The sequence below is a fragment of the Sphaeramia orbicularis genome, chromosome 14 (assembly GCF_902148855.1).
Source record: "Sphaeramia orbicularis chromosome 14, fSphaOr1.1, whole genome shotgun sequence".
In the NCBI taxonomy this organism is placed as follows: domain Eukaryota; kingdom Metazoa; phylum Chordata; class Actinopteri; order Kurtiformes; family Apogonidae; genus Sphaeramia; species Sphaeramia orbicularis.
The window spans coordinates 7,296,795-7,323,243 of record NC_043970.1 but is presented as its reverse complement, the minus strand read 5'-3'; the positions used below and the strand labels follow the sequence as shown (position 1 = coordinate 7,323,243).

Sequence of the window (26,449 nt, the reverse complement as noted above, 5' to 3'; positions counted from 1 at the left end):
ATTCATATATCTTTGTAAGTATTTAATAACTACTTAATGCCACAAGTTTCTGAAACTTTTTTTCTGTCTGCATATTTAGGAATAAAGTACAGTACACTTCTGGATGCTTAATACTTTTCTTAGATTTTGTATTATGTTCTTAATAGTAGCAGCAACATCAAGGACCACAAAAGCTTAGAGGAAAGCTGAAGATAGCCTGCCATTGGATTTACCTTAGCATTTCCATGAGGGTGACCCTCAGACTAATGTTGAAAGTATTTACATGTAATCATTCTCAAACACATGAAGCATCAAGGCCCTGGTCAGATTCAAACCTCCATCACAGTTGCTTTCTGCCAACTCATTTTAGACCCACTCAAATCCACATGAGCATCCATTTAAACCTACTGTAGTTGTTGAATAGGTGTCCCTGACATGAAGACGCTCATGCCCAAGGTGCCAACAGTGGGACTGAGGGCCGAGATGAAACATGTGAGCCAACAGTGGACGGAGGAGTTACAAACATCACTCAATATTTTCTTCCCTTTTTCCATTAGGACCACAGTTCTGCTTAGGTGCTTCTCCCACTGCTCTGAAGGCCAGACTTATGAAGCTCTGGTTAGAGTGGAGGGTCTGAAGCAGGAGAAGAACAGCATGATCCGGAAGCAAAGGGCAAAGATGAGTGCTCCTCTGGAGGATCTGAGGGAAGAGAACCTCATATATGAAGAGCTGAAGGACAGACTGCAATGCTCCTCTGGTCAAATGGAAATACTGATTTGATAGTTCATATAGGTGCTGCCATGTTTCCACTCTGTTAGACTCCTCCTTCCTTATTAGTTAAAGGGGTTTTACTAATTAGTAATGCTAACTTCATTTCAGATCTTTGGGTACACCTCTTGGTGTAAAACCCGCCACAAGTACAGCAGAGAGAGTTCACCCTCACACTACACCTTCATGGTCTGAAGGCATATGCTTACTGGACAGTCTCTAGATCTTCCTCTGCTCCATCCCCATACATTACAACAGTATTCTTCATGTTGCCTACTTGTTAAATACTTGAACTACTTTAGTCCTACAGATTAGGTTTTGTTACAGACAGTAAAATTAAAGCTCATCACATCACGCGTTCTGATACATTTTGAGGTTTCATATATCCCATGTTTTGTGTATTTTTTTTTATAAAGGTGATGAAAGCAGCAGAGCAGGTGATTGGCCAGGTCCAATTAAGACAAACTCCCAAAGTGTCAGTAGTGGAAGAGGAAGAGATTGACACAGAGGATATGTTTTTGCTCAAGGAACATATTTAAGAAACCCGATTTGGCATTGATAACCACCATTCACACCTACTGAGATTAGTAACTATGTTTCTTAAAATTAGGCTGCACCACTTTGACCATACAATGACTTCAGGAATCAACTTATTGAGCAACTTCGATGATGAATTGAAGGAAGTTACATCAAATAACACCTTTAAAAGGTCAGTCAAGACAAAATGTTGAGAAAATATAAAAAAAATATTAGTTAAAATGTGTCACAATATGATCAGTTTGACGTATAACACTGTCATGAAATGGACAGAGTTTATTTTTTGATGTGAGTGGCATTTTGTGTCTTGTGCAGGCTTAGTCAGAATTTATTTTGATATGTATAAGGTTTGCTAGGCTTATAGGAGCTTGACATGGGAATGTATGGTCAGTAAAAAATATAGGGTAAGGGGGAGGGAGTAAATAAGCTGAACTTCATCCTGCTCCTTTTCGAACATTTTTTTTTTTTTTTTTTTTTTAACATAGATTTTTCTTGTACTGGTTTTAAATGTGATATTCAAAATAAACAATCAATCTAAGCTGTGCAAAACAGTTCTCTGTTTTCAGGGTTTTAGCTTCCATAGGCCTGATTAATGAAAGGCAGCTCTGTAAATATTCTTGTAAATTTGTAAATATTCTTCTAGGGGGATTCTTTATGTTCTTGCACTTATCTCAAATATTTCATGTATAATAATAATGAATAATATGGAAGTGATAATAGCAATTTAATTATGATTGTGGTTGTTATATAATAGTCAATTATAATAGCATTGTTTATGATAGTGATAATTGGTAGCGGCTATTTGTCATCAAAATTAAATCAACTTAAAGGTGACTGAACTTAAGACTGTACCATAACTCAAATAACCACTAGATGCACCATGGGTTTGTGGTTTACGCAGTCAAAAACTACCATGTCCATATCATAGGATGTAGTTCAAGTGGTTTATTTTCAAGATTTTGCAGACAAACAACTGAGGCCTTTGTGCTGTCCTCTCCTGCTCATCCTGTCTGACGTCTGATTGTCTGGTAAAAACCATAGGGTCACCCAGGTGCATGCTGGTCTAACTTTGTGCTCCCTATTATACCCAGGTGCCCACGGTCTAACCAATAGGAAAACACAAAACAAAAGGTGCTAAATACCAAAGAATGAAAACAATACCTTAAAATTAAAAAAATATATTCTAAATATTAACAAACAAAAAATAACAATGAACAAAAAATACTAATTAGTAAACAAAACAGGTAAATTAACTTTAAACAAAAAACTAAACAGACAAATAGCTCCTACAATAATAGTAGTATTTTTATGATAATAATAATCAAATGCAATATATACCCTTAAAGCAAGTCTTTAAAATAAGGACCTGAACACACCTTGACATTTTCTGAGTTCCTTTTATTCTATTTATGTCTGTATCTGTCTGTATCTGTCCTCCATGTCTGACATTTGTAACAAACAACCTGTGTAAATATGTTAAACAATTGAGCGATTTATGATCACTTTAATATTGCAACACCTCTTTCCTCTATAGACCTTAATGCGCAGTAGCAGTGAGTAGCACTGTACTAGCTTGGCTGCACTATACTACGATGGGCAACCCTGTCGGCAAGTCACTGTAATGGGCAGCAGCAGTGTGTATATGTCTATGGAGCTGCCATCTGGAGCATCACATGATATCCGGTGTAACGCATGATTGGGCGAAAGTTGGATCAAGTGGCTTGGTACTTCATTGGTTTTGCCTGGCAAGATGTATATTAAACTGATTTAGATTGAATTTGAAACGCATTGTATTTAAGAATGTTGAATTAAAATTTTTTGAAAATAATTGAATTCGATGGTGCATGGCGCAGCCAGGGCCCCACCCTGGAGCCAAGCCCGGGGTTGGGGCTTGAAGCGAGCACCTGGTGGCCGGGCCAATGCCCATGGGGCCTGACCCGGGCCCAGCCCAAAGGAGCGATGTGGGCCCCCCCTCCAGAGGACTAACCACCCACCGAGGGAACTGTAGGGGCCGGGTGGAGTGTGGATTGGTGGCAGTTGACGGCAAGGGGCTCGACAACCCAATCCCCGGACACAGAGTCTAGCTCTTGGGACTGGAATGTCTCTTCGCTGGTGGGGCAAGGAGCTGGAGCTCGTGAAGGAGGTTGAGAGATACCGTCTAGAATAGTCAGGCTCACCTCCACACATAGCTTTGCCTCTGGAACCCAACCCCTCTAGAGGGGCTGGACTCTCCTGCTTCCTCTGACGTGGCCCACGGTGAGAGGCGGCAGGCTGGTGTGTGGCTTGCCTCATAACCCCATCAGCTCAGCCGCCAATGTGTTGGAGTTCACCCCGGTGAACCCTGCCTTTGGGTCGAGGACAGGTGCCTCACTGTTTGTTTCGGCTTACAAACAGCAGTGCAGAGTACCCAGCCTTCTTGGAGTCCCTGGAGGGGTGCTGGATGGTGTTCCAACTGGGGACTCCATTGTTCTCCTGGTGACTTCAATGGCCCACGTGGGCAATGACAGTGAGACCTGGAGGGGGAGGATGGGGAGGAATGGCCTCTCCGATCTGAACCCGAGTGGTGTTTTGTTATTGGACTTCCTTGCTAGTCACAGTTTGTCCCATAACAAACACCATGTTTGAACACAGGAATGTCCATAAGTGCACGTGGCACCAGGACACCCTAGGCCGGAGGTCGATGATCGACTTCATTGTCGTATCATCAGACCTCCGGCCACGTGTTTTGGACACTTGGGTGAAGAGAGGGGCAGAACTGGTCAACCAATCACCACCTGGTGGTGAGCTGGATCTGCTGGCAAGGAGGAAGCCGGACAGACTCGGCAGGCCCAACGTGTTGTGAGGGTCTCTTGGGAAATCTGGCAGAGCCCAATGTCAGCACGGTCTTCAAACTCCCACCTCCGGGAGAGCTTCTCCCATATCCCAGGGGGAGGCTGGGGACACTGAGTCCAAGTGGACCATGTTCTCCACCTCCATTGTTTGAAGTGCTGCTCAGAGCTGTGGTCGCAGGGGTCTCCGGTGCCTGTTGTGGCGGCAATCCCCGAACGCAATGGTAGACCCCGGAAGTAAGGGATGCCGTCAAGCTGAAGAAGGAGTCTTATCGAGCCTTGTTTGGCTCGTGGGACTCCCGAGACAGCTGATGGGTACGGCAGGCCAGGCGTGCTGCAGCCCGAGCGGTTGTGGAGGCAAAAAACTTGGGTCTGGGTGGAGTTTGGAGAGGCCATGGAGGAGGACTATCGGTCAACCTCGAGGAATTCTGGCAACTGTCGGGTGCTTCAGGAAGGGAAAGCAGTACACCACCAACACTGTTTACAGTGGAAGTGGGGAGCTGCTGACCTCGACTGGGGATGTTGTCGGACGGTGGAAGGAATACTTCGAGGATCTCCTCAATCCCACTGCCACATCTTCCATGGAGGAAGTAGAGGCTGAGGTCTCAGAGGTGGGCTCGTCCATCACCCAAGCTGAAGTCACCGAAGTGGTTAGCAAGCTCCTCAGTGGCAGGGCACTGGGGGTGGATGAGATTCGCACTGAGTACCTCAAGTCTCTGGATGTGCAGGGACTGTCTTGGTTGGCATATCTCTGTAACATTGCATGACAGTCGGGGACGTACATCTGGATTGGTAGACCAGGGTGGTGGTCCCCTTTTAAGAAGGGGGACCGAGGATGTGCTCCAACTACATGGGGATCACACTCCTCGGCCTCCCAGGGAAAAGTCTATTCCAGGGTACTGGAGAGGAGGATCTGACCGATAGTTGAACCTCGGATCCAGGAGGAACAATGCAATTTTCGTCCCGGTCATGTAACACTGGACCAGCTCTACACTCTCAACTGGGTGCTTGAGGGTTCATGGGAGTTCGCCCAACCATCCACATGTGTTTTGTGGATCTGGAGAAGGGCGTTCGACCCGTGGTCCCTCGTGGTATCCTGTGGGGGATGTTTTGGAGTATGGGGTCCAGGGCCCTCTGCTGAGGGCAGTCCAGTCCTTGTATGACCGAAGCAGGAGCCTGGTTCGCATTGCCGGCAGTAAGTCAGACCTGTTCCAGGTGCATGTTGGACTCCGGCAGGGCTGCCCTTTGTCACCGGTTCTGTTCATAATTTTTATGGACAGAATTTCTAGACGCAGCCAGGGGCCAGAGGGGGTCCGGTTTGGGGACCACAGGATTTCATCTCTGCTTTTTGCAGATGATGTTGGCCTCATCGAACCTGGACCTCCAATGTGCCTTGGGGCGGTTTGCAGCTGAGTGTGAAGCGAGAGGGATGAGGATCAGCACCTCCAAATCCGAGACAATGGTTCTCAACTGGAAAAAGGTGGTTTGCCTCTCCGGGTAGGTGGGGAGTGGAGGAGTTCAAGTATCTCGAGGTCTTGTTCAGAGTGAGGGAAAGATGGAGCGTGAGATTGACAGACGGATTGGTGCAGCGTCTGCAGTGATGCGGTTGTTGTTACCAGTCTGTCGTGGGAAGAAGGAGCTGAGTAGAGGCGAAGCTCTCAATTTACCGGTCAATCTACGTTCCTACCCTCACCTATGGTCATGAGCTTTGTGTCATGACTGAAAGGACAAGATCCCGGATACAAGCAATCGAAATGAGTTTTCTTCCATCGGGTGGCTGGGCGCACCCTTAGGAATAGGGTGAGGAGCTCAGTCACCAGGGAGGAGCTCGGAGTAGAAGCCGCTGCTCCTCCACATTGAGAGGGGCCAGCTAAGGTGGCTCGGGCATCTGTTTCAGATGCCTCCTGGACGCCTCCCTGGGGATGTGTTCCGGGACATGTCCGCCGGGAGGAGACCTCGGGGAAGACCCAGGACACGTTGGAGAGACTATTTCTCTCGGCTGGCCTGGGAACGCCTCGGGTCCCCCCAGAAGAGCTGGAGGTGTAACGGCTACAACCGAACCCAGATGCAGACCGACACAGAGGTATGAGTTTGAAAAGCTTTTACTGAAGCTTAGGAGAAGTAACAGGTGTTCAGTATTACAGCTCACAGTCTTTAACACAGTCTCAAACACAGTCTCAGAAAGCCGACAGGGGTAAGGCAAAGGGGGGCGTCGGGGACAGGCTGATAATCCAGAAACCGGAGAGACCGTAGAATCCAGAGGGGCAGTGACAGAAGACAGGGTCTGTGGCGGGAACAGGTTGATACCAGGCGGCGGGCAGAGAGACGTGGTCTGGGACGAAGGGCAGGTCGAGCACCAGGGAAATGGATGACGAGGCAGAAACCAGCAGACAGGTCAGGCAGGGGGATCAGCGGGTCAGCAGAGCGGGTCAGGGACGAACAGGATCAGACACGGAGAATCAGGTAGGAACAATGCTGGAATGTTTCTCACGGGGTAGAAGACAATCTGGCAATGACAGACAGCAAAGCAGTGAATATATACACCACCCCTAATGAGACGCAGGTGCGCTCATCAGGTGAGTGGCATCAGGATAATTAGGAGGTGTGTCAGGGTTAAGGGGTCAGAGAGAGAGAAAGAAACAGAGAAAACAGACCGATATGACAGGAGGAGGTGTCTGGGGAGAGGGAAGTCTGGGCATCCCTGCTTAGACTGTTACCCCCGCGACCCGGCACCAGATAAAGCGGAGGATAATGGCTGGATGGACCAGCAGATGGTGCTGTCAGGTCAAATATCTCCTCAGAAAGGCTTAACATTGAGTTTTTGACATCTTGTGTCCTTCAACAGGAAATTCCCCTTAAAAGTGATGCACCCTTTTAAACTTTTAATCTTTAACACAAACTTTAAAAAATATTTGGCTTTACTTTTTTTTAATTTGTATGTTAGTTCAATTTTTGTTGTTAGTAAGTTAGTAAGTTGGATCCAAATGTGTTGAAGACTGCAGTGCACATATTGTTTGTAGATTGCATTTGACTTGTTTCTTGTGTTTATATCTACATATATTTTTATATATACTTTTATACTGTTATTATTGTTGTTATTTCTATATACATATTTTTATATATCTTTGTGCTTTTATACTTTTTGTGGTATTGCTGTTTTAGCTGGTTCTGAAAAAAAGGAAAAGTTTTGTAATTTTTCAGAATTTCTTTTTCACATATTTACTTTTTTTTTTTTTTTTGCCATTTCAAATAAGCGTTTAATCAAATAGAACTGAAGAAAGTAATTGATAGATTACAAAGATTATGACAGTTGATAGCAACAAGACACATTGACTCCAGGAAGGCAACTGACAGCTAAGAAAGACTATAAACAGAACAAACTCTTCTTCATCATATCAAATGTGATTAGCTGAGGAACTCATGTGGATGTGAATTTGGAGATCTTTGTCTTTTCCCAGGATTCTTATCTTCAGCAAGTCTGCAGTCTGAGCTGCTCCTCGCTGGCCAGGAAAAAACACGACAAACGTCTCCTGTTGAAAGTGAATGTTTTCTAACTAACCTGAAGTCCATATAATGCACTTCTCCACTGAATTGAGATGTTTACATACCTTACAGTAGAAATAGATGCCAGTGATACATACCAGCATAGCCAGGACAATGACACCAGCCTTATGATCAGTTTTGTCAGAGGGGCTGAAACATAATCAACATTCGTATTCGAATAAAGTGACCTTTACACAATGTTAACATAACATGTGGCCATTAGTATTACTATACTGCTCTGCTGCACACAGAATGTGAAAATGGCTGATCAATAATGTATGAATAATCTTACTACTATGGAAGCAAATGTGTGCCATTAGATAGTGAATGGTTGTATTTTGCATTTTTTTTTTTTTTTTTTAATAGTTGTGTTCCATAATTTGAATTTTTTATAGTTGAATTTTTTTTGAATAGTTGTATTTCATCATTTAAATTTTTTATAGCTGATTTTTTAAAAAATAGTTATATTTCATCATTTGAATTTATTTATGTATTTATTTTTTATAATTGAATGTTTTTTTAATGGTTGTATTTCACAATTTGAATTTTTTATAGTTGAATTTTTTTTTGAATAGATGAATGTTTACACAGAGTTTCATAATCTGAATCCATCCATCCATCCATCTATCCATCCATCTTCCCGCTTCATTCCGGGGCCGGGTTCCTCCTGGATCCGAGGTTCGACTATCAGTCGGATCTTCCTCTCCAGTACCCTGGAATAGACTTTCCCCGGGAGGCTGAGGATGTGTGATCCCCCTGTAGTTGAAGCACATCCTCCGGTCCCCCTTCTTAAAAAGGGGGACCACCACCCTGGTCTACCAATCCAGATGTACTTTCCCACGACCGTCACACGATGTACAGAGACGTGTCAACCAAGACAGTCCCTGCACATCCAGAGACTTGAAGGTACTCAGGGCGAATCTCATCCGCCCTGGTGCCCTGCCACTGAGGAGCTGCCAACCACCTCGGTAACTTCAGCTTGGGTGATGAACAAGTCACCTCTGAGACCTCAGCCTCTGCTTCCTCCATGGAAGACGTGGCAGTGGGATTGAGGAGATCCTCGAAGTATTCCTTCCACCGTCCGACAAACATCCCCAGTCGAGAGCAGCAACTCCCCACTTCCACTGTAAACAGTGTTGGTGGTGTACTGCTTTCCCCCTCCTGAAGCGCCAGACAGTTTGCCAGAATTTCCTCGAGGTTGACCGATAGTCCTCCTCCATGGCCTCTCCAAACTCCACCAGAACCCAAGTTTTTGCCTCCACAACCGCTCGGGCTGCAGCACACCTGGCCTGCCGGTACCCATCAGCTGTCTCAGGAGTCCCACGAGCCAACAAGGCTTGATAAGACTCCTTCTTCAGCTTGACGGCATCCCTTACTTCCGGGGGCCACCATCTGCTGGTGACACACACATAATTTGAGAATATAATAATGAACAGAATTGTAAAATTTTGGAGTGACAAAACATAAAGCGTATCTATATACTTTGACTGATTTGTTTTTCCAGGTTATCTATTGTATTGTGAGTCTATATCTACATCCAGACAGTGTTTTTGCTACGGAGCTACATTTTTGTCTAAGATGTACTTGATGTGTGAAAACTGACAAAAGGGTGATCTCATTGTTTTTCCTGTGTTTAGGCCATTGTTGTTTTCTCAAATGAACACAAAGGGTTCACAAATGTCAGATTTTGTTTTTAAAAGACTGGAGTCATCATATGATCCTTTCCACATTTGAAATGTGTATGTCGAGGCCCAAAACGGAATCTGGCCCGATTCAGAATCGGCCGGCCCAAAATGGAATTCTATTCTAGAATGGAATCCTGCTGCTATAATGTTATTTTTATACCATGTTTAATGCAAATGATCTAAATTATTACAAAAATCAATACATGGAATTTGCAAATATGTGAAAAAAAAATGAAACAAACAACATTTTAATTGTAGACTATATTACACTTTATTTACAAATAGAACCTAGTGGTATTCCCCACCAATATATGGTACAGTGAAATCGACTGAAATTGACAATAGTTACTCAAGGTATGTAAGACTGAAAATGTAAAATTATGACAAATTATGGAATTATGGATCATTTGCATTAAACATGGTATAAAAATAACATTATAGCAGCAGGATTCCATTCTAGGCTGGCCTAGAATAGAATTCCATTGTGGGCTGGCCCGATTCAGAATCGGGCCAATTCCGTTTTGGGCCTTGACATGTACATTGTTACAGCTTTTTGGTCTCACGTCTAATGTGGTCTGACATGGTGTAAATGTGGCAAATAGCCCTTTTCTCAGGTTTCACAAATAAATACAGGTTTTGTCAACCAGTCCTCTGTTTCAGACAGCTTCTGGAGTTTCTTTGTAATTTTCATGGTAAATTTCATACTTTTATTCATAACTTGTAGTGATATTTGAATGGTGATAACTGCAACATGAGCGTGCACCCACCTTTGGTCCCTAGTCTCTTCTATAAAAAATTTCACATTCACAAAACTATGGATTAAATCAGGGAGAATAAATAAAAGAAATAAAAGATGAGTATTTTCCACATGTATACTCAAGGTAGGACCTGATTTACTAAAGGTTTGCGCATGTAAATACATGTTGCACATGCAAAAATACATTGAAGCTTATCTACTAACAGGATGCACTGAGAGTTGCGTCTTTCAATTGATCAAAATAGCTTGTGCAACCTATTTAATGTGTTTGCCTTGATGAATGTGCAATATGGGTGTTTCTGGTAGAATGTTGCAAAATTATTGGGAGGAGTAGATGCAAATATTTATTTAACATATGAAATGTGATTTCGCAAACCTGAAACTGATTGTGGTGGCTAATTTTTCCATCTGTATCGAGCGTGTCTGAAAACCAAGTTTTAACTAGAACAATTTCGCACAGAACTGGCTGCAGTTGTTGTGGCGAGGAGGCGGTATGGGCATAACCAAAGACAAGGCGGACAGTGAATCTTTTCTTGAGTCAACATTTTTGGAATGATAGAAGAAAAAATAATTGAGACGTATCACCTACCCAGCAATGCCATTTTAGAACTTCTAGATGAACAGTCACAAGGAGGAGTCATGCAATACCTTCTATGACCAAACTCCTTGCGACGTTACATTTCCTTGCATCTGGATCATTCCAGCGCACTGTTGCCATTAGTGCTGGCATATCCCACAGCAGTTTTTCCAACATACTGTCTCCATGATGACAAAATAATGGCATGACAATATAAAATCTGCAGCAGGACCTGCAGTGGGTTGTGATGACGTTAGTACAGGCACTGAATCCAAATGCAGAACTCGGACACAAAAAATAAGGTTCAAAAGATTTATTAATTACACACAGGTGTATTAATAATATCAGTGACAGAATCTTGAGGATAATGGTTGGAGATTTCCTCCTCAGATTCGTCCTCCGGAGCGAGGGCGACAGCCCGTCTCCCGAGCAGCCTTTGGGGTATTTTTCCCGACTAGGGAAAGCAAAGGGAGGTAAGGGACGGAAACAGGTCATACACAGGTAGGCAAAAATTCAGGCGACAGGACATAAGGACAAGGCAAAACTCACGTACCAGTAGTCAGGGCGAGAAGGTCAGAACCAGGGTATCAGACGAGGCAGACAAAAACCGACAGGGAGCAGGCAGAAGGCAAAAAACCGAGGAATCCAAAAACGGGTCACAACAGGCAGACAAACGAACAGACGAGGTCAAAACGCTGGTAAGAACTACAGGAGTTACAAACTGGCGACTGACAGGGGGAAGAGACAGGGTTTAAATACACAAAAGGGAGGGAAGACAACTAGACACAGGTGGAGCAAATCAGGGCGGAGACAGGTAATCAGGTCAGAGGTGAGGATGATCAAGGAACAGGAAGTAAAGACGACAGACAAGACACATGAGGGAAAACTTAACAAAATAAAACAGGAAGTGACAAACAAAACATAAAAGACAGACAAAACCAGACTAACGTCTGGCTGCAGGTATGACAGTGGGTGGCAAGGACAGCAGAGAAAATAAATGGGATTACTGTGCCCCCCTCCCCCCCTGCAGACATATGAACCCCTTTTCCACCAGTTTCCCAGGAATGTTTATTATCAGGAACCGCATCTCTAACTCTCTGAAAATTTATTCAAATGAGGCTCAGTCATTTCAAGTTGCCAACTGCTTGAAGTCCTGCTGAATTTCTTTTGAGAATATTTGGCAAATACATTCAACGGGGTAGAGGGTCTTTTGAGTAAATTCGTGGAATATGCTATTTAATGTACACAGATGAACAGACATATGATAGCAACGCACTTGTAGGAGTGAAATGAATACAAGCAGAGTATATTCATCAAATAGACCTCATTATCTGTCCTCTTCTCACAGTTTCTCTTCTTTTGCTTCATTTTCCATATGATCAAAACATAAAGGATATGAAACTCGTAAAATTGAAAAACAAATTTGCAGCTGCACACTGGCTATAGTAAGTGAATATAAGTGTGAACCACTGCAAGTCTGTTTCACTAATCAGCGTTCTTCAGCACAAAGCTAATCCCGTGTCCAAGAATACCAGATAATCTTAAAAGTCCTACCCCCTACCAGGAACTTTTCTCAGGGAAAGTTTGGAGTTGAGGGAAAGTGTTTTACCTGGGTAATTTTGTGGAAACGCGCTAAAGTTTTTCTAAATCCTGGGTTACATAAAAGTTCCTATGGTGAAAAGGGTCTGATGATACACACACACAACTCCTCCTTTTTAGCTCACCGGCCAATAGGCCAAGAGCTATTGTGAGGGCGCTGTGTCTGACGTCGTCTTTGCCATCGTCTTTGCCATTTTCTTAATTGTCTTTGTCTTCATTGTCCTCTTCATTTGTTATTTCTTCAAACATTTTCTCCAATGAAACTACTGGTCAGATTCATTTCACATTACTTTCTTGGGACAGTGTCTACAAAATTTATTCACAGTTTCGAGATACTTGGGAATTCTTGACAGATTTTTCAAGTAAGTAAAAATTTGCAGTTATTTATACTGGGCCATATTTTAATGGCTTATAACATGGAAATGGTTAGAGATATCAATATAGTTACTATTGAGCACTGACAGGAAGTCATGTATGGATTTTCATTTAATTTGTTGAGTTTTCCTCCAATGAAAGTACCACCCACTTCTATTGGGAGACTGACCTCCTGCATCAAGACCACTCTAATATAGCGGCAGAACCTGACAACCTCACAAATTCAACTTGACATTGATTCTTGTTAGAACATGCCGGTGAGACACAGGGCCATTTGGACCTATGTTTTCTTCCTAGCCTCCGAGAGTTTTTTCATGGACCTTGTGTTTCTGAAATCATTTGTTATATAGCTGTCCCATCTATTACTCACAAACCGGAGTCTCAAACCATTCATTTTGTTGACAGGAGAGGGAGCATTGCTTAGTAAACTGAAAATGTTGGTGTATGGTTCTATTTGCAGCTTGGATTTGTTCCAGGGTTTTCTTTAGACCAGGGGTGTTGAACTCATTTTAGTTCACATTCCACATTCAGCCCAATATGATCTCAAATGGGCCAGACCAGTAAAATAATAACATAATAATAATGACTCCAAACTTTTTTCCATGTTTTAGAGTGAAAAAAAGTCAAATTACATCACCAAAGTATTCCCCGGAGTCTCTGTGCTTTATTGCCTCACAGGTTTTCCCAGGATCATCACAGGTTTTCCATGGACCAAATCTGGACCTGCTGCTTTGGTCCTTCTTCTCTCCTGCCTTCATCATCATCACTCACTTATCCATGTAGTTGTGATAGTGTTTATCATACAGTTCCATAGATGGTAGAGGTTTCTATTATTTGTACTAACTGTTGTAGTAGTAATATATCCACTGTTAATACTTGTTATGTAGTAGTAGTATTAACAGTCATGGACCTTTGTTCTGGTTTTTAGAACTTATACTAACACCAGCCCATCTACTTTTGACAGTTTTGGTTAGTTATCTGTGCATCAATTCCATCCATGTGTCTCCCCCTACTTCCCCCCTTCTCCCCCTGTCTCTCTCTATCTCTCTCTCTTTTTCTCTTCCTTTACCCTCTCTTTTTCACCCCAACTGGTCAAGGCAGATGACCATCCTCCAGGAGTCAGGGTCTGCTCAAGGTTTCTGCCTGTTAAAAGGAAGTTTCTCCTTGCCACTGTCACCAGTCACAAGTGTTTACTCCTGGAGGATTCTGTTGGGTTTCTGTAAATTGGCTTGAGAGTCTGGTTTCGACCAGCTCTAGATGTAAAGTGTCATGAGATAACTTTTGTTATTTTTGTACATTTGGTGCTATATAAATAAAATTTGATTGATTGATTGATTGATTGATTGATTGAAATAAAGATGGTAATCACAATTATGGCAAATTTTATCATGCATTAAGTATGACAAATCTACATTTGAGAATAGATCTTGTAATTATGAGAAAAAAATCAGTCTTTCATTATTCCCTTCCATGGTACAGTTTTATGGAATTATGGTGGTGCCAGATTTAATCTGCTTTTATTTGTTTCCTGGACTGGGACACAGGGAAATATCAATTTTTGATACAATTCCATATTCCAGTATTTATTTATTCATTTAGGTTTTTTATTTATTAATTTCATTTAATTGTTTTTAATTTTTAATTTAAATTTTTTTTTTTTACTATTTGGTTACTCTTAGCCTGATTCATTTGAAAATTAGCCAGTACTAAAGTCATACCTTTGCCTTGCTGCTCCTGCCTAGATATACAGACATTAATTTGAGTGATAACTGTATTTAACCCATAAAGACCCAGAGCTACTTTTATGTCAGTTCCCAGGTGAAATTTTCTCTATATCTAAAATTTCTTATGTGATTTATCACTATTTACCTATAATATTATCCTCTGTATTTTGTATTTTATCAATATAAATCTGGTTTTTCCCTGTATTTAATTCACTCATCATGTAGACGTTCATAAAGCTCAGATTAAAGTTGAGCTATATTATATCAAAAACAGAGAAAACTGCAGAAAAAGTGACTTTTTCAGTCAAATCTATCATTAACTGAACATAAACCCAGTGTGTCCATTCACTGTCATTGATCCAACTTTATGAGTTTTACTGGTGAATCAATGTTGTAGAAGATTATGGTGTTTCCATGTTCACTACAGAGCCTCTGAACATCCAAATGGGTCATATTTGATGACAATGAAAAGACGACAAAAATTGTATTCTACACCAATTATGAACATGGATTGATAGGATTAGTGGATCAACAGGTATTAAACAGTTTATATCAGTATATGGGGTTTTGGTCGCTGGTGGATATTTGGGTCTTTATGGGTTAATGTTCCAAAATTATTTTAAGTATCATTCTCAATGTTATTATCAAGCCTCATTTTTTATGATTATGTTACTTCCATTTTACGTTTTGGAATAATCCCTTTAGTTGTTGCTGTTACCAATTTTCGTTGATATTATCCCGTCACCATTTTTGCTCATCTTAGTATTCATTTCATTGGTCTGATTTAAATGATTTGTGACACAGCAGTAAACAAGTCCCAATTTTTCTGCTCGTAGTTGTCTGTGGTAACACAGATATTTGATAAAACAGCTTAATGATTCCAACTATCCAGGATCACTAATGTTAATTTTAGTTGACAGGGTAATATAGGCATCATTTTATGAAAATGTAGTTAAAATGTATGTTTGGGCATGGCATGAATTATTAAAATACTGTATGGTCTTTCTGGAAGTGTGATGCCTGGTCACTCCTTATCAGTGTTTCATCAGTGAGGAAAGTATCCATTGTTTGTCCTAAAAATCACTAGAAGCTGATAAATGACACCATCACCTAACTTGCATAACTGTAAATATGTATGTAATTGTAATGAAACGTGTAGGGGAGAGGAGTAACATTGTGGGAGGGACAAAAAGTGGGTATAAAGACACACTAAATATGTTTAGAAATACAAATGGACTATACTCTGTCAATTCTTGATTTTTTAATGTCCCAATTCCAACCCTCCTCCTTTACCTGGATTTGGGAACTGGCAAAAATGACCCTAGAGACACTCTGGAGGAGTTACTCAGGTTATATTATTTGTTTGTTTAGTTTTTAGCTTCATTTTCTTAAGTTTGGTTTCTTAACCACTTAGGAGCTTATAACAAGCCACGGTAAAACAAGAACATTTTTAACCAGAACATTTAAAATTTTCAGTCTGCATTAACAGTCTAAATGGACCAAAAAGAGACAATAGAGAAAACTGTCAATGGCAGTGGGAGTGATTCAGTGCAGTGATTTGTTTTAAACCGGGGTGTCCAAATCCGGTCCTCGAGGGCTAGTATCCTGCATGTTTTAGATTTTTCCCTTCTTCCACCACTCCTGGAAGCCATTACATTGTTATCAGGCTTCTGCAGAGCTTGATGATGAGCTGATCATTAATTGAACCAGGTGTGCTGGAAGAGGGAAATATCTAAAACATGCAGGATACCGGCCCTCGAAGACTGGATTTGGGCATCCCTGTTTTAAACTAAGAACGACACATACTTTCACATCAGAGTCTCTAATAACACCAGAAAAAGTTCATAGATTTGTGGCTAGTTGTTTTTTTTTTTTTATGAAGAGTCTCTAGAGGGGTCTGAAATATCACTACATATACCAACAAAGTGAATAAGTTGGAAACACTGACTTACAGATAGGCAGACAGTGTTTTTCTGACAGTGGTGGAGAATCTCAGCTCCATAAAGTAAAATTCCTGCCAAGTATTGGTTACTACAAAACACAGGTGTTTCCACTAATTATCCCCTCTACCTGGATGAGTAGTTGTGTTCATCGAAATGGGCTGGTTCAGTGAATGGTTGGAACAAATATATGGCAGAATTTTTATTTTATGGAACTGGGATTCTCCACCACTGTTTTCTGACTGACAGAATGTTTGAGTCGCTTTTCAAAAGTTGCTAAAAGTTTCCAAACAAATTTTTAAAGTAGCTAAAATTGATGCTAGGTGCTATTTGATATATAAAAAAAATCCCTAGGGCAGCCTGAAAAATTGCAAAATCTAGCATCAAAAGTGCTAAGTTGGCATCAACGGACAGTTTTGTATGTATTGATCCGGCTTTTATTTTGAAGGGCTGTAACCGGATGTTCTTATTGACTCCAGCTTCTGGTTCGTCATTGGCTGAGCGACAGTGTATAACCTGTGTGTTGGTTCCGGTGTGGTTTAACGTAGACTGCATTATAAACGGGTTGTTTATCCTTTGCTGTCTTAACTTGTCGTCAGTAAGAGACATCTGGCTGACTGACAGCAAGCACGAGATAACATAACGACTATCGCCAAATCTTGTTATTTATGGAGGTGAAGTGAGGTGCTTCTCCAATGTAGCTCATTAGCTTAGCTGCGTCGCGCACCATGTACACATAGCTTTTCTGTTCAACTACTAAGACAGTCTTTGCTTGGAAGATTATTAACTGTGGTGTAGACAAACGCAGTGCATCTGTTGGAATAGTATCAAGAATAATTCCTGGTTGTCAATCAGAAATCCCGGGGCTAATTCCCGGTCACCAGCTGAATTAATGGCCGGAAATCCGAGGAGGGGCGCCGGTCTCATCGGGCTGATGAAGGACGCCTTTCAGCCCAACCAGCAGCCTCTGCAGCCTCACCAACCGGGGGTGGTCGATAAGAAAATGGTGGAGAAATGCTGGAAACTCATGGACAAGGTAGAGTACTGCTATTAATCATGTTCATTAAAAAATGCTTCAAAGATATAAAACACTAAACGTACTTATAATATAAACGTCCACCGACCAAACTCATCTACTGATGTAAAATGTTTAATACCTGTTGATCAACTAATCCTATCAATGTATGTATCTAGTTGTAAAATGCAGGTGGTCAGTTTTTTCATGATCATCAGATATGACCTATCTGGACGTTCAGTATCCCCGTAGTGGACGTGGAAACACCGTCATCCCTTACAACAGGGGTCACCAACCCTGGTCCTCGAGATCTACTTTCCTGCATGTTTTAGATGTATCCCCCTTCCAACACACCAGATTCAAATGGTAAACCTATCATCAAGCTTTGCAGAAGCCTGATAATGACTCTCAGGTGTGTTGGAAGAGGGACACATCTAAAACGTGCAGGAAAGTAGATCTCGAGGGCCAGGGTTTGTGACCCCTTTTGTAAGAGATGACTGTGTTTCTACAACATGGATTCACTGGTGAAACTCATGGAGTTTGATAGGAAATGACAGTGGATGGAGACACTTGGTTTATGTTAGAACGACAGAAGGAACTAAATGAACAGTAAATTAAATGATCAATCATTTAACTATAGGAAAATACCTGATTTTCACTGAAAAAAATTCAAAAGAGAATATTAATGATATATGATAATACTGATAAATCATTTAAAGGTTAAATGTAGAGAGAATTTCATTTTTCAAGTAGTTTTACTAATGACAGTGGATAACCTTTGATTTTAAAATGTGATCACTAAATGAATATAGGGAAAATACTGGATTTTAACAGAAAAATTAAAAATATAGACTGTAATAATATAATAACTGGAGATAAATCACTTATAAGGTTTAATGTTGAGAAAAATTTACCTCAAAAAAGAGTTGTAGACCTGACAGTAGTTGTAGTTGCTTGTTTTTATGTTCAGTTTATGATATATTTTGTTGAAAAAGTAGCTTTTTCCTATTTTTTTCTGATTTGATCTCATAACCTTTGAATTTACACTGAGTTTTTATGAACACAAACATCTATATCAGGAGTATTCGATTAAAAATCGCTGAGGTTCAGTTATTAAAATTTCCTCCAAGTAAAAGGTCTGAACAGAGGTCCAACTTGTGTCTTTGAGCCTTCTTCTATGTCCACATTTTCTTATGGTTTCAACAATATTTATTGTCAATTTTCAATGTAGGAAATGTTTAACAGAGTGCACAACTAGCTCTTTTACCATAAGTAAAAGTAGTCCCAGGCAAATACTTTTAAAGCCTTTATTTCAGATTAAAGAAAACAGAAACCTCAGAATAAAATAAATAAAAAAGTGCAAACAGAGGTGAGTAAGCTGTTCTCTTTGCCTCAAACAGGCTAATAACAGATAGGTAAGGGTTTATATTCTTCTGACTTCTGTGTTTGTTGGATAGCGACAGAATTCCCTCCACATCACCACCTACTGTTTCGGCCCTGTAACACCCACTCATACTCCTGCACAGGCCGTAGTATGTGCCTGTGAATGCGACATCTGCGGGAAAGGTGTGAATGTATCCAAGAACAGTACGGACTCAGTGTGAAAGTGCCCTAAAAAATAACGGTTTTCTGCATCAACTTTCCTTGTTTTGGAGCGAGACATGCTGTCATCACTGTCTCTTCCTCTCTGCTCCGGTGCGTGCATAGTGCAGGGTAAACAAGCGATTTGATTGGCTCATCTGAGTGACGCTATTGTCGTATTAACTGGAGTTGCAGCACCCGATGTCTATAGCTGCCACCGTCAGAAAAAAATACTTTATGAAAATGATCTTTTCTCATGAATTTATCAGAGATTAGTCACGGGTCCGGACAGAACCATCACTGGGTCCAGGTCCAGGACCGAGGTCTGCCATTTGGTGATGCATGATCTACATGATCAGTAAATGAAATACAAGAAAATATCTGATTTTTAAGTAAAAATGCAAAATGCAGTGGATAATATTAGAATAAATGGTGATAAATCACTTGGGAAAAACAAAAAAGTAATTTGGAAGTTGTGACAAAAATAGCTGTGAGTCTTTAAAGGTGCTGTATGTAGGGTTGTGGCCAAAACTGGTACTGCAATCACATTCAAAATACTGTAGAGTGTGGTATCCTCTCCGCCTCACCCCAGACTAGGGGTTGCCAGATCCAGCATAAGCGTCTACTACTAGCGTTTCCACTAATCCTTGCCACCACACCATAAATTTCATATTAAAAAATTGTCACCAGACCTTTTATACATAAGTATAATATATAATAGACCAGGATAAACGTCCTGCACACTCAAATGAAAGTTTGAGAAGATTCAGTAGATAGGGAAAAGGCAAATGAGCCTTAAGTTTCACTTTTACTTCCGCAAAGTAGAAGCGGCACGGATCGGTACCGTAACCCCCCCCGACCACCCCCTGGCTGAACAACAGACACTGGACTACCGAACCCCCCCCACCCCCACCCCACCACCACCTTTTTGGATTACACACCGCTACATGAAGAGGTCACTTCCACAGAAAACACTGTACTACAAGGAGCTACCATGGCAAGTGACAAGTCCTACACTGGTACCCAGTCTCTTCACCAGTCCTGGACCAGCAGTCTCTTCACCAGGGCCAGGAGAAGAGACCGCCGGTCTTGGATCGGGCGAAGAGACCGCGGCCCCGCTAGGCTTGCACTAGTCTAGTGCCACATCGCCATTGGTGATGCATGTTCCTTATTGGCGAAGTTGTTTTCAACCCGTGTAGCCACAGTGGCGAAGGTATTTTTTAGTAAAATCAACCAACTTATATCTCTGATCGAAAATCTCCGAGCGATAACCAAGGAAAATAACAATAGGGGTAGATGTTAACACAAAATTTTTCAGTTACCCACTTCAAAATATGTACCTGTCCTTTCTGACTATGAAAAAGTACAAATTTATGAAATTGCTCAAAGCTAACCCCCCTGTACATACCCACTGAAGTTATGACACCTGTAAAAATCCATTTTTGTCAGACATTTGACGAACTTTAATAATACAAATGTAAATTGAATCACAAAAGTCACAAAACATGTGCAATAAATGTTCTAAGAGGTTAATTGAAGTTATGTCCATGAAACTGATGCAGGGTTTTAACAGAAATTGAAGCCCAAATGTTCAAAAATCCAAAAGCAACATTGACTTAGCTTATCGGAAAATAGTGAATATACTTTACTGATCCAGGATTGTATCCATGGCTTCAGTAAAATCATCGAGAGTGACTTGTGCACTAGAAATAATGTTGCCAAGGTAAATTTTCAGATTGACAGCATAGGTTTCTACTGGGAGTTTCCTATGGTTCTTCATGAGAAAGATCCTGCTCCCTGTTTCTTGGATCCGTCATCGGAGTATGTCACTACAAGTTCATCAGAGTTCATTATCTCCTTAACTATTTCATCCAAGGCCATAGCTTCAATGCTCTTGCCAGCTTGTCGCATATTATTTGATTCTGGAAGGGTGTCTAGATCAGTGACATCTGGTTTGCTGTGTTCCTTCCACTTTCTGCCAAACATACGGTTTCCCGCTGTGATTACAGCTGCTTCAGCCTGTGCTTCAGACATGTGATAGCAGCTCTTAAGTTTATCCACAGTCTATAGAACTCAGGTCTCACCTTTCTGATACTGAGACGGATATGCTGGTACTTCAGAGGGAGTTCATCATCTGGCTGTGGGATCGTAGCTGTGGATGATAGGCGACGCCTTTTTGGTCCATGACTTGCAGCTGGAACAGGAGCTTCATCGCAGGAGCTCTGGGAGCTCAGAACATCTGATTCAGCTTCTGTGGTTTCATCAGCTGAGGCCTCACTATCTTCAAACGAAGCTACAGGTTGATTCATCTCCTTTTCCTTCTTCTGCTTCATCACGCATTCTATCTAGAGTGTCCATATCTTTCTTTCGACGTTCCATAGTTTTTTGCCATTTTTTGTCCACAAAGTCATCACAGTACATTTTCCTCTTATCCTTCTGGTCAGCAAGAAAAGCCCACTCCATATCACTCATCTTCACACCATGTCTAAGTTCAAGCTGTTTACGAACTGCTGGATCCTGACAGAAGATATCAAACATCTCATTTGCTTTCTCGTTGAATGCTGCAACTCGCTTGATGAAATTGTCATTTTGCCTGCTTTTCCTGGTCTGAATGAGGCATGTGAAGTCACCATAAAGTTTTAGGATATGATTCTTTATATGTCTGGTGTGAATTGTGTAGAGATTGCAGGAGAGCCAGTGCTCTTGAAGTAGTTCTGCTACCAACTAGGCTGCATCAACTTTGGACCGCTGAGCTTGGCCTGCTTGCTTCGGGCGTAAAAGATACAGCATGTTTTGGATAATGTCCTTGCTAGTAGGAAGCATTCCATGTGGAAACTCGGGTTTCTGGAGATAATCCACAGCACCTAGAGTCTTTTTGGCATGAGACCTTGTAAATGACATGCTTGTACTAGTTGTAGCCATTATTCACCTGAAAATAAGAAACTGTTAGCATACATCATATTACACGTTCAAAATATTGTCATATTTTTGTTCAAAATACGCATATTTTGGGCTAATATTCTAATGTACGGCTTCATGTGGATGCACATGAAGCAGTAAAATGTTTTTCAGGATGATTAGATAAATCAGGTTTGACTATTATGTGTGAAAAATAAAGACACCATAAGCAAAATGACAATTTTCTATGCGCAATATTCCGAACTTCAGAGGGTATGTACAGGGGGGTTATCCTGGACTGATTATCCAAAATTTGGTATTTTCTTTTTCAAATGGACCTTCTCCATATTTTATGGGGGGTACATCTGTGCTATCTACGATTTTGCAAAATGACAACCCCCCCTAATTACAAATGCAGTCTCCACTACTGAAGAGCACTGCCGAGAGCGATTGAACTCATTTGAACATTTCCAATTTTTTCCGAATTCACACTGCACACATCACTTGTCTGAAGTTAGCGCTCGTTCATTTCATCATGTACAACATCTATTGAAAGCACGGAGCGGTGCAGACCGCCACCAGCGGAAGTGAAAACGAAACTAATGGCTCATTTCTCTTTTCTCTACCTGCTCAAGCTTCGCTTTTAAACCTTACCAGCGAAAACGCTGCAATATTGGTATCACATTAGTGTTGCCTCTGTCGTCTCCATGTTTGTTATTACTGACTTTCTTCTTCTCAAAAAACTTTACTCTTCTTCGTGGTATTTGTCCAGTATGGTTAAGAGCGGTGCCCCCTGGTGGATTAATTGAGAAATGCTCATTCCAACACATTGAATGTCAGTAGCAGCACTTTTTTCCAGTCAGACTAATGACAACGGCAATAAAGCACATTTACAAAATTAACTAAAAGCTAGAATGGGATTATTAAGTACTAGTATCGGTATTCTGTATTGGCAAGTACTCAATAAATAGTCAAATAGTTGAAAAGAAGTCAATTATCTGAGAAATCTAAGTTTAAATTAGTAATCAGTCCATGTAGATTCTAGTCTGGGCAGGAGTGCTTTCTAGTGTAAATAAAATGATTTCAAGAGTCCATATCTGTCCATATTTAATTACCAAATGATTTTATGATAAATCATGTCTCACTGGTAAATTTATTTTATATTGAATCTCATGAACATCAGAGGTCAGAATAATTGTATTTATAAGTCTATCATTCATTGTTTTGTTATACATTAGATTAGAAATAAAAATAGTTTAGATGAAAGTGTTGACTTAAGTTAATTTTTCATGATGTTTTTTTTGTATGAAACTGAAGCCAGATTGAACATATTTTTAAGCTCAAAACGCACCAGAATGCAGGAAAAAGACTTAATTTTTCCCAAAATTTCCCGGGGGAGCTATGCTCATTGCCACAGTCTGCTACGTGCCCAGCTGCAGGGACCCAGACTGGCTGTGGCTTTTTGTGGCTACATTCATTAGGGGCTCGGGGCCCTAGAAAAGAAAGGAAAGAAAAGAAAGGGAGAGAAGGCAAAATGAAGGAAGTCAAGTTCTGACCAACTTCTTTTCAAAGAAAGATGAACACAAACTTTTAAACACACAAGATGAAATAGCATTATATATATATGTGTGTGTGTGTGTGTGTGTATATATATATATATATATATATATATATATATATAGAGAGAGAGAGAGAGAGAGAGAGAGAGAGAGAGAGAGAGAGAGAGAGACATATGTCTATCTATCTATATATATCTATATCTATATATATATATATATGTGTGTGTGTATATATATATATGTGTGTGTATATGTGTATATATATGTGTATATATATGTATATGTGTATATATGTGTGTGTGTGTGTATATATATATATATATATATATATATATATATATATATATATATATATATATGTGTGTGTGTGTGTCAGATTGAAAATGTTGTGTTTAGGCTCACAGAAATTCTAATCATAAAAAGGTGAGGTCAAGGGCGTCACAGATGGACAGCCCACTACTTTTTCATTAATAACTTTTGAACCAGACAAGTTTAAGACAAATATTACACATAATTCGAAAGGTCTAAATGCCATCTTAAACATACTCAAAGGGCCAAATTTAGATTCAAATATTTCTAAATATAAAATATCAATAACTGCTGCGTCACGGATGGACAAAAAAATTTGTCTATTTTTTGCAAGAATAACAAAGTTCTCAGAAGTTTCTACAACATTATCATCCTAAAATGTATTCAGTGTAAACCTTTATTCTCTCTATTTTACAACCTAATAATTGGTTAGAGGAAAAAAATATTTTATCATACCTAATAAGCAAGAGTTTTGACAAACATCAACTTGCAAATGGCAGCAAATGGCAACGTCACAGATGGACAACAAAAGTAAATATCAAACTAAATAAATAAATAATATTTAATAAAAATTAAATGTCAAATAATTTTTAAAATTTCAATTATCAATATCATACACTTTTTTTTTTTACAATATATACAACATACAAATACACAAACATTATATTAAAATGTATTTTGCATAGATATTATTGATTGATTGATTGATTGATTGATTGATTTGATGGAGAAAACTCTACACCATAGTATGGCTCTCCCAATATGGTTAAATCCAGCGGCGATTTCTCATAGACTGCAAGGGAAGCCCGGCTTCCCCTAAAATTACGAAATTTAAATGGTTAAATATGTACAGTTGTATTGACATTTCATTGACTGCAAATGTGTTAGAACACGTTCATCTCAAAGACGAGTTTATTCAGAATCAGCTTTATCACAAACCAACAGACTGGATGTTGTTCACTTCTCATCCTTTCCCGTGTCTCTGTTTTCTCATTCCATCTCTGCTCAGTGCATTTGTCCGTAGATGCCGGGCGTCTCTGGGCTTCAATGGGACTGAGTGGAACGGTTTTTTTCATTGCCTCAAAACTGGACGGTAATTGGATAAATGCCACGATGTTGTCCTGCTCCCGGACACCGGCATCCCTGGGGGTGAATGGAGCTGTGGGTGGAGCTCGGCCGGGCCGGACGCCAGAATCCCTCGTGCTGACTGGAGGATCAGTCGAAAGGCTGAATCCCGTTTGATTGACAGCTAGTTTGAGATCTCCTCCTTCACTGACACAGTTCAGTTTAATACCGTTGTGCATTCTGCTGTGAAATCAAGACAGAAACCACTGCGAAATTACTCATTCATTTCTTGCACTGTAAATAAAACACACTCATTGTACTTCCTTGTTTCAATTTAACATAATTTCAGCGTTTTCTTGTTTCAGTTACATAATTTAATCATTTCTTGTTCGAGTTTAATATCGTTTTGTAGATGGTTAAATCAATCAAACTGTTGGCTAGGTCGGAGTGAAAGGAGCATCTCTTGTTTAAAAAGGCTGAAGTCTTACACCCACAACACAAAGGCCGAGGCCGTCTGAGCAGCCCAGCTCTGCTGGACATTGAGAGGACACTGGTCCAGTCCCTGGAAAAGATGCCTACTGGTATGATAAGGTCACTGAGCATTTTCTTAAAAAGGAACAGAGGGCCAAATTTATGTTTAAATAACTTGACTTTTTTTTTTTTTTAGATGTAAGCCAACAATGAGCTTCCCCTGTCTGAAAGACGAGCAGCCGCCACTGGTTAAATCATGATGTTAGCCATGTGATATAGCCATTGTGTTGGTGGGTAAGGCCCTTGGCAGATGTCAAATTACATTGGTGCAGGGGTATAGGTAGAATTTAAGAAGGGGGGAGGGGGCAAGGTGTAAATACTGACTGAATGAAATGATACTGAATTAGACTCATACTGCCACCTAGTGGTCCCACATGGTAACTCTGTCATTTTTTGTCCGATCTCCACCAGACTTGACCTGGTTGATGTTGTTTTTGCCTCGAACAAAATGACACAGCGATATTGAATCCGATTCATAGCGCCATCTAGCGGTCCCGGAAATTTGCCTCGGCTGTGTGCCGCTTGGGCCTGGACATGGACGCGACCTTGCTATCGTGAGCGGGACCTGTTGTCGTTAACGACCTCAGAATGGAACCGACGGCGTGCCCCCCCCCCAACCCCCCCAACCCCCGAGCCCCTTTCACGATTTCCGCGTGTGGAAATTGTCTAGGTTCTACTAATGTAGCCACAGTAGCTGTATTGTAGCGCAAGCACAGCTGGGCCCCGGCTCTCAGTGGTTCTTGCCGGGTGGTCAGACTAAGGGGGAGCCAGTGTTGGTCTTCAAATTCTTCTCCTCTTTCAGTCATCCCCATGTTTCAAAATCATCTCCTATACATATCCTTGTTTTGTTTCTCACTTTGTCACTACGTATTTGGGAATAATAAGAGGCCTTTAGGTTTATTAATGTCAGACATTTATGATCAGAAATGTTCCAGCAGCAGCTCAGTGGGAACTGGCAACCTGGATGCTGAAAGGTGATTGGAAGACAGGTGATGGGTGGAGCATCAGACCAAAACACACAATGACAACATCATTTATGGGCTGACACTTAGCTTTTGTGTTTCAAATGCAAATATTCTGGCTGGACTACTACTGTCAGTGATATCAGTATTTGAAATGAACATGATTCCTTGATGTCTGGTGACAGTCAGGACCATTTTATAATTACTTGGAACATAA

At 40.8% G+C, this 26,449-nt stretch overlaps 1 protein-coding gene across 2 annotated transcripts in view; it reads left to right on the top strand.

The window, feature by feature from the left end:
- Positions 1–1,828: 1,828 nt before the first annotated feature.
- The window catches only part of LOC115432915 (E3 ubiquitin-protein ligase CBL-like), a 103,646-nt gene continuing 79,025 nt past the window's right edge, over positions 1,829–26,449 (top strand). The window contains exons 1-3 of one of the 2 annotated variants that reach the window (XM_030154017.1): positions 1,829–1,835; positions 9,197–9,201; positions 17,121–17,348. In XM_030154017.1, the coding sequence (XP_030009877.1) occupies positions 17,205–17,348 (144 nt within the window). In that variant the 5' untranslated portion in view covers positions 1,829–1,835; positions 9,197–9,201; positions 17,121–17,204. Of the gene's footprint in view, positions 1,836–9,196; positions 9,202–16,805; positions 17,349–26,449 lie in introns of those variants that run through there. The other variant, XM_030154016.1, reaches the window with a different exon arrangement.